A 9,035-nucleotide genomic window follows, 5' to 3' on the forward strand; every position below is an offset into this window, starting at 1 on the left:
CTCGATTTTGTATAAATGGAATCGGCAATAAAAAGGACAGACGATGTACGAACCACTGAAGGCCCACTGGCAAAGTACTGAGGAAGGATACAAACAGAGAAAAGCTCACACCGAGCCTGACGGGTGAGAGAAAGTTTTCTTGAATGGCTGTATGAAGATCTTGTGCTTAGAGTATTGACATTCAGTTTTACCTCTGTGCTCGTTTATAGTCGTTTATATCTGATGGTCAGGTCCATTAGAGTTCATCTCATCCATTGTGATAAACCACCACACATCCTGTTCTGTGCTTGAATCAGTGCGTCCAGAAACACTGATGTGGCACCTCGAAATTCAATAAGTGAGTCTTAGTTTAAAATTCAATAGGTTTGAGTATCATCATTTGTTTCCTGTCTATGTATCCAAAAGTGGGTTCATTTTATTAGAGCATAAAGCAACGATTGACGCAACAAGCAAACAAGCCATCGCCACAGTGCTTTGTTCCTCTCAAATGTTAGAGTCAGGCTATTAAACCACCCTATTAATCTCACAGCGTGAGCGATTTATGTTGTTGTCCGTGTGTCAGCTTTGAGGCAGATTTCCATAAAATACTTTTCATGGAATTGGTTTACACAACAATATTTCAACTGTTATGACAATGACAGTATTACAAACAGAACTTTTAGGGCTTTTAAGTAGATGGTCTCCTGGGTGCTCATGCTGCCCTTGAATTTGTTGATACCGTCACATCTGTGTACACTGACCTCATTAGCGCTTCAGTGTGGGAATGATGTACTATACATATCATCAGCTACTTCAACAGAAAAATGTCATGTAAACTAAGAAAGAAAGACAGAACTAAAGTGGCAAAACAATAACATGTGTAGTCTACGACCCCTCTTCTCTCTCTCTGACTGACGTCTTTAACTCTCAGACTCTATCGAGCAGCATGGACGGGGAAGCGGTGATTGATCCAAAGTGTTCGTAAGTGAAGGGTGAGACTGTGAGCTACAGCAGTAACTATGACAGGACTGGTAATCAGCCTCTCCGAACCTATGGAAGAAGTCACCTTCCCTGGAGAGGCTTGCCAATCAAACTGGTTGGAAAGGAAGACATTTGTAGACTGTGCAATGAAGCTGACACACTGATGTAGCATTCTTCCTTGCTTTTCATTCGACGACATCAAACAAACATTAATTCCATTCATAACTGTTCCTTAAAGGTGAAGTGTAGTTTTTTTATTATTATTTATTTTTATTATTACATAAAAATTCTGTCATCATTTACTCACCAAACCTGTATGGTTTTCTTTCTTTTGCGGAACATAAAAATATATTTTTGCAAGGGGGGACAAAGGAGAGACAATTTTCAAAATATCTTCTTTTACAGTCCACAAAAAAAGTCATACAGGTTTGGAACAACGTGGGTGAATAAATTTCCAATTTTGGGTGGAATATCCCTTTAAAATACTTTTTCTACCAGATTAATACGCAACATCTATATAGTAAGCACTTTTTAGACAGCATCCTAACTAACTCAGTTTTTTAGTTTAGTGTTGACTATTTGTTTGTCCAACCAATGGCAGACAGAGGTCATTATTTTTCAGAGATTACACACTTCACCTTAAAGGAACAGTTCACCCAAAAAGGAAAATTTGCTAAAAATGTACTCACCCTCAGGGCATTCAAGAAGTAGATGAGTTTGTTTCTTCATCGGAATAGGTTTGGAGAAATTTAGCATTACATCACTTGCTCACCAATGGATACTCTGCAGTGAATGGGTGCCATCATCCACAACGTATTCCGCACGACTCCAGTCCATCAATTAATGCAGCTTTTCACTTCACAAGACATTAATTGATGGACTGGAATCATGTGGATTACTGTGATGATTTTATTACCTTTTTAAACTCTCATTATGACGGCACCCATTCACTGCAGAGGGTCCATTGGTGAGCAAGTGATGGAATGCTAAATTTCTCCAACTCTGTTCCAATGAAGAAACAAATTCATTCACAGTACATGTTGGACAGCAAATTTTCATTTTTGGGTGAACTATTCCTGTAACTATCTGATAAATAATGATGTAGCTATGGTTGAAGAATACTTTGGGCAAAAATGTTCCTTGAACAGAGAGGTGTGTCAAAGATAATAAGGCAGACGAAAATAATAAAATAAGCGCAGCTGGAAATTATTTGGGGGAAACAAGACAATAAAGAAACATTGCAGTTCAATTGTCAGTAATTTATGAGATTGAGGAAAACCTCTCAGTTTAGTCAAAAATGATGCTCATACAAAAACACCGCACGCATGGTCTCCTTATTGCACCGGTGAAGTTCCCAAAAAAAAAAAAAAACATCTTAATATTAGAAAAGTATTTTTCCTCACTCCTTATCTAATTTGATTTGCAGCCCAGAGTGTGTCCATGAATCCATTTGGCAGTACTTCAGTGGCAGGTGAGCTGTACGCTGCAGTGTCTGCTTTTCCCACTCTTTCCAGCGGTCTCCTGATTACCCCTTATCTCGGAGAGGCTGATGGCCGTTTACATCCCAGTGGTGCTGAGGCCCATGGCGGCTGCCTGGCCCATACAGGGCAGAGTCTGTGCCGCTTTGGGGAAGTCATGGGCCATCACGCGTCCGTTCTCACCACCGCTGCCCATCCTAGTCAGTGTGGAGCTGAGCATGGCCGCATCAATGATTTGCTAGGAGAAAAGAAACACAAAGAAGCGGTGCAGTTTTGAAGCCGGCTAACTCTACGCACCAGCTCTGACCTCAATTACACGTAAACACATTTCACTTGATCTGAGGATTTGCTCCAGCCAGTGCGGGCAATGATCCATGATAAGAAACGGTGAAAAATAACAACCATCAAGTGCAGCAATGATGAGACCAGTGCCACACTAACTTGAAGCCACTCTCTCATGTAGCAATTTTACATAATGAAACCCTGTAGGCTTGAAACTGGAGCTAATGATGTGGATGTTGGCTTGTACATCCTTGACGAATAAATGATTTAAATCCAGCACACTACAGTGGATTGCTGGGGATTATGTTGCTCGGGCTGATGCAGACTAATTGGCCTGCAAGCAACAACGATTTGTTGCTGTGATATTCTAAATGTGGCTGTTCTGTGATTGTAATGTCTTAACACTTGAAGAATGAAGAGAGAAGAGTGGCATGTAGCTGAAGAAGATGTTGTGATACAAAATACATGGTGAAAATACGTAGCAGTATAACACTCAAAGAAATACTTTACCCAAAAAATGAGAATTTGCTAAAAATGTACTTACCCTCAGGACATCCAAGATGTAAATGAGTTTGTTTGTTTTTTCGTCGGAACAGATTTGGAGAAATTTAGCATTACATCACTTGCTCACCAGTGGATCCTCTGCAGCAAATAGGTGCCGTCAGAATGAGAGTTCGAACAGCTCATAAAAACATCACAATAATCCACAAGTAATCAACATAACTCAAGTCCATCAATTAGTGTCTTGTCAAGCAAAAAAAGCTGTGTGTTTATAATAAAGAAATCTATCAAGACGTTTTTAACTTCAAATAATTCCTCTATCCATACCATTGCTTTGAAAAATTCATCCCGTCTGAATCAGGAGAGAAATATGCACAGAACAAGCACCATTTACATGCAAAAACAGTTCTAAACAAATATATTTTGAAGTTAGAGGACAATGGGATGGACTTTTTCACTGGAGGAAGCATTATTATGGATTATGGACTTGTTTCTTATAAGCATGCAGCTTTTCACTTCACAAGATATTAATTGATGGACTGAAGTTGTGTGGATTACTTTTGATGCTTTTATCGGCTGTTTGAAATCTCATTCTGACGGCACCCATTCACTGCAGAGGATCCACTGGTGAGCAAGTGATCTAATGCTAAATTTCTCCAAATCCGATGAATAAACAAACTCATCTACATCTTGGAATGCCTGAGGGTGAGTACATTTTTTGGGGGTGAACTATTCCTTTAAATTGACTCAAAAATTTAAATTTAAACTTTCCATCTTCTGCAGGTTATGTATTTTTTTTTTTTTACGTTTTTGTCAATACATTGAAAATGAATAGGGTTCAAAACAACACTAGACCATACTGACAATCATTGTATTGAGAAATCAAACCACTTTATTTTTTTAAATATATTTTTTATGTTCCACAGAAGAAAGAACATCACATTAGGTCTATTTCGATATGTCCCACTCCCAAACTTCCTGTTTCAACAAGAAATATGTCAACACATGAAAGGAAACTGTACCCAAGCCATTTCATGTGGAAAGTAATCATGATAATCTATTACATTTTAAAATTGCTGTTCCTGGACGCTGCCTGAAAAATATATTTAAGTAACACCATGTGTTTCATAACCATGTCTTAAAAATTACTTCTCAGATTTCCCTTTGAAGGACCTTAAATGAAAATTATGAGTCACCACATGGGTTTGTGGGTAATTAAATCTATATAAGTCGCTGTATTCGTCTTAATTTTGTAAGCATTCGAGAGCAATGTGCTCCAGGATTAGAGAGAGGCGCAGTGGGTGGTATGATATTTACACCCACCTACAATTACATCTTAAATGCCAACACGTTCCTCTGCCAGATCCCCCAGAGGAAGTGAGGTCAGTATACGATAGCAGTTATAAAACATTATAAGTGCCAAACACAAAGCCCATAATTAAATGTGGACAGATCTGGGCTGTAGATACTGAAAGGGGTAGATTATCATGGTTTTTACACACCTTCATCCTTTGAGACTCGATTCTGGATTTGTAACAGAACTCAACCAGGGCCACCAGCATGGCCAGCCCAAGCCCACCAATCAGAATGTAGAAAACTCCAGCCACATTACTGAGGCTCAGAGCGCTGGTCTTATCCTGCAGAGCAGAGACAACAATCAAACACTTGCAGTGTGACCTGTCACACAAACACATACATCTACAGGAGAGCAACAAACATAAATTATCTCTTACTATCACAGCTACTCAATAAACACACAACATGATATTTACAGCTATAAGACATAATGTACACATAAACACAATCTAGATACTTTTTCATTCACTATATATTTAAATTGATAAGTCATAATGTTCATTCTGTCGCAGTATATAAAATGAGTCAGCATTAAAAAAGAACTGCCTAAATCATGCAAATGCATGCGTCTGTTGCAAGCTTGAAACAAAATTAATCTTTCAGTAAATTCTGGCTGTCTCTGCATATTGGTTTAATGTTTAAAAAAGGATTATAAATAAAAAAATTTTTTTTATAAAATATTAATCTAATATATCTCACTTTTTACATTTTAACAATATCTATACCTTTGATATAAAGTATATAGTCCTTTAATTTAAAACCATGCAGGTATAAACCATGTTTTTTATCTGATTTCTGTGTTTTAAGGGTTCTCATCCAAAGGTCATAACTGAGAGCCTTTGGCATCTCTCTCTGTCTCTGGTGGCAGAGACGTCATGTCAGGGGTGGTGGGAGTCAATGACATGCATCTGTTTGGCGACCATATTGAGGTCTCATCCATTGGCATGCACATTGTCTTTGGACAGAGACAGCATTGAAGGACTCTTAAGGGGAAGAGCAATCCAGTTAGAGGGCATTTCATGGCAACGCTTTTCTCTCCAGACTGCCATTTACTCATGCTGAGATAGATGGATGGCTTTAGAATTTATATGTTGCTGTTGTTATGAGGAGGAGTTTAGGAGAAAGCAGACACCATGAAGAGAAAATAACACCAAACAACTACTACTGAGCACCTCACGTTTTCATACTGGTTTGTTTCCATTTTTGACATTCTATATAGATTATATATGTATACAAATCAAATGCATTGTCCATAAAACGTGTTGATAAAAACCACCTAGAAGGCAAGGTGGGAATATCTCTTTCCTTATTACTTCTATGAGTTCATGTATAAAATCACCAGACTAACAGAGCTGGTAATATGCATTTGAAATAAGCATAATTAAATGCTATATTTATATTATTCTGATGTGCTAATTTAGATTAGCTACTATTTAATATTTACATTTTTGTCAGTATAGGTTAATAGCCATTAACCTCCTCTTTGTGTATTAATGTTATATCTGATTAATAGTTTTAAACAGATGTGAATACTAAGATGCATTTTGAAAATGAAAAATTTTAATTCTTGGTGTCTTGGGGGCCTACCAGAAAAACAGGATGGATATGAAAATATAATTATTAAATCCAAGTGTGGTGATGATTTCAAACAATCACCACACACTGATTTATTATAATTATTAATATATATATATATATATATATATATATATTTTATGAATGCACAGATTTATATACATTTTATATGTATACATAAAATGTATTTTTATAGTTTTATATATATTAACAACACATTCAAATTCCAATTCAATTCAAAAATCAAAATAACAAATTTTACATTTTTTATTATATTATATTATATATATAAATATACAACACAATATAATATAAACAGTAACAGAAAAAGTTGAATCTGGAGTCAGATTTTTGCGTACAATTGATTTCAGATGCATTTATCCTCAATCTTTTATCCTTAAGTGTGTAAACTTATTGATGAATGCATGAATTCTGATCTTTGCACTCAGGTTTTATGCACAAATACGTAGGTAACGCAGTGAATGAGACCTAATGAGTGAGAAAAGCTCAATAATTTGTAAATGCGGCAAGCGAAGAACCAAGTGCCCATGCAGAAGTGAGTGAAGAAAAAAAGCCCACGTTGCCTATTTCTATAAATACACCACAAGCATCACATCTATTTTGTAATGTGGGAAGTAATAAGGGCCATACAGCAACATGATGACAATGCGCACAAGTCTCTGGGTAAATGGCAGATTGGAGACAGAGCGTTGGCTGTGGAGCGTGCTTGAGAGAAAAGAGGACAGGGCCTTTAGTAAAGCGCTAAAGCTGGATCTCTAAGTGAGGGAAGGGACCAATGAGTGAACTGACCTTTCTGGCGGAGTCCTTGCTTCCACACTCCCCCTTATCGTACCACCATTTGTTTTTCAGTTTGTCTAAGACGGCTTGCTCATTGAGTTTCAACACCGCTAGGTTTACGGGGATTCTTCAACCAGGAAAATAACATAAATAACATTACCCATGTTATCTTATGTTATTCAGCATTTAAGCAAACATACAGCCATAATTATGTTTTGATGTGTTCTAAATGTCTACAGATAAATAGAAAACAAAACAAAACAAAAACTGGAAAAAAAGAAAGAACAGCACAGTCACAGAGTTTGAAAACTGTCACTGCCAAAGTGATATGCATTAATACTCCATCTAGCTTTGTGACCTTTCTCCCTACGGCAAGATGTGTATTACTATATCACTTTGGGTAACCGGCAAGAGATTGAAAACACTCGGATTTGCACAATTTTGAGTATGATACTCAAATGACAAGGTTATAATTGACCGCCAATCATTTAAACGTCTCATTCGTATGAAATAAACCACTTCTAGTTGGAATATTTTCGATTGGTGTAGAATGGCAGCCGAGGTGTTTGTTAACTGAGGTTGCCGGTTACCCCCCAGGGTGGTGGTTACCCACTGGATAACTCATATTGGGGCTGACCTTGGAATCACCTCCTCCGCTGCCACACTCTCCCTTGTCGTACCACCATTTGTTTTTCAATTTGTCCAACAGGCCCTGCTCGTTCAGTTTTAACACTGCCAGGTTTACTGGGTTTCTTGAAATGATAATAAAATAAGCTGGGTCAGCATTGGTGATATGATACGGCGAGGCAGAGGTTGTGTCAAATAAAAGTGAGTCTATTAAGTCGTAGAGGAAGTGAACAGAACATAAAACTGATCTGACTGTGTGCCTGGCTCTGCTAGGCTTGTTGATGTAATATTAGTTGTCTTGTTTTGTGCTAAAGTGTAAAAAAAAATGTACTGTGACCAAATTATGAGAGATTTTACCAAGCAAGACCAGGATTGTGAGTGAGGAAACAGGACAAATTAGCAATGCTCTGGATTTAAGCCCTTTGTCACAGCGTGGTCCGGTAAGAGGATTCCCAGATTAAGTCGATATTACTGTAGATTAGCTCTGGATAATCTATTACGCTGTGGTTGTGGTTGAAGGATACTGTACGTTCCGTATTTTGGGAATCCCACTACTGCAATCAAACCCAGAGCATTCTTAATGCAGCCTATTCTCACTTGTGACGGCATCTTTCTCAGTAAAATCCCTGACTTCTTTCTGCACCCCTCGAGACTGGGGGAGAAAGAGGCCGGTGTTTATGGATGACTAAAGCAAAGCCAGACTTCATCCATGAACATTAATCTGAAATCTGCAGGGTACAAAAGACAACAAGGATGTCAGGAAGGATAATGATGGGTAAGACCATCTCAACAGCTGAAATGGAGCACATGAGAGGAGATTTTTGAGAGAAAGATGGTGAAAAAGTCAACAGTCAACATCTGATTTATGTTTATTAGCTCCGGACTGGAAAAAAGACTGCTCTGTTTTTTTTCTAGGAGTGAAAAATTGTGTTACTGTTTGAAAGGCCTTAAAAATCATACATATTTGTATTCTAAGAATTTCCTTAAAGTATCTGTGTGTGCCTCATTTTTGCTAAATCAATATGCAATTTTATGTGTACAGGATGCATTACATTGATCAAAAGTAACTGTTCAAAAGAGCTGTTATTTTGTATTTATAGAAGACTACTAAACAAAAAGTATCACCGTAACCACAATAATATTAAATTGCCCCTATTAAGCCTTTTCGAATATTACCTTTCATGCAGTGAGTCATGTAGCTGTATGTGAACATAAACTATCTGCAAAGTTGTGAAGCCGACAGTGCACGATAAATAAAGTTATTGTCCATCAAAAAAAAGAGTCAGCTCGCAATCGCCTAAACAAGTCATCAGGAATTCGAATCTTATTCTGTTACGGCTCTACATCACGAAGTAACATATTTGCATAATGTCCGCCCACTGCCCACCCACAAACAGTAAAATTTCCGTGTGGTTAACATCATGTCGAGAAGATGCTGTATCCTACGCTGTGAGAGTA

At 37.6% G+C, this 9,035-nt stretch overlaps 1 protein-coding gene across 4 annotated transcripts in view; it reads right to left on the minus strand.

The window, feature by feature from the left end:
* Nucleotides 1–2,028: 2,028 nt before the first annotated feature.
* The window catches only part of LOC107715357 (glutamate receptor 1-like), a 65,922-nt gene continuing 58,915 nt past the window's right edge, over nucleotides 2,029–9,035 (minus strand). The window contains exons 14-16 of one of the 4 annotated variants that reach the window (XM_016521466.1): nucleotides 6,963–7,077; nucleotides 4,724–4,858; nucleotides 2,029–2,676 (exon numbers count right to left, since the gene is read on the minus strand). In XM_016521466.1, coding sequence (XP_016376952.1) covers nucleotides 2,518–2,676; nucleotides 4,724–4,858; nucleotides 6,963–7,077 — 409 coding nt within the window. In that variant the 3' untranslated portion in view covers nucleotides 2,029–2,517. Of the gene's footprint in view, nucleotides 2,677–4,723; nucleotides 4,859–6,787; nucleotides 7,078–7,587; nucleotides 7,703–9,035 lie in introns of those variants that run through there. The other 3 variants (XM_016521465.1, XM_016521468.1, XM_016521467.1) reach the window with 3 other exon arrangements.

The sequence above is a fragment of the Sinocyclocheilus rhinocerous genome, unplaced genomic scaffold, assembly GCF_001515625.1.
Source record: "Sinocyclocheilus rhinocerous isolate Xijiao unplaced genomic scaffold, SAMN03320098_v1.1 scaffold299, whole genome shotgun sequence".
Taxonomy (NCBI): Eukaryota; Metazoa; Chordata; class Actinopteri; order Cypriniformes; family Cyprinidae; genus Sinocyclocheilus; species Sinocyclocheilus rhinocerous.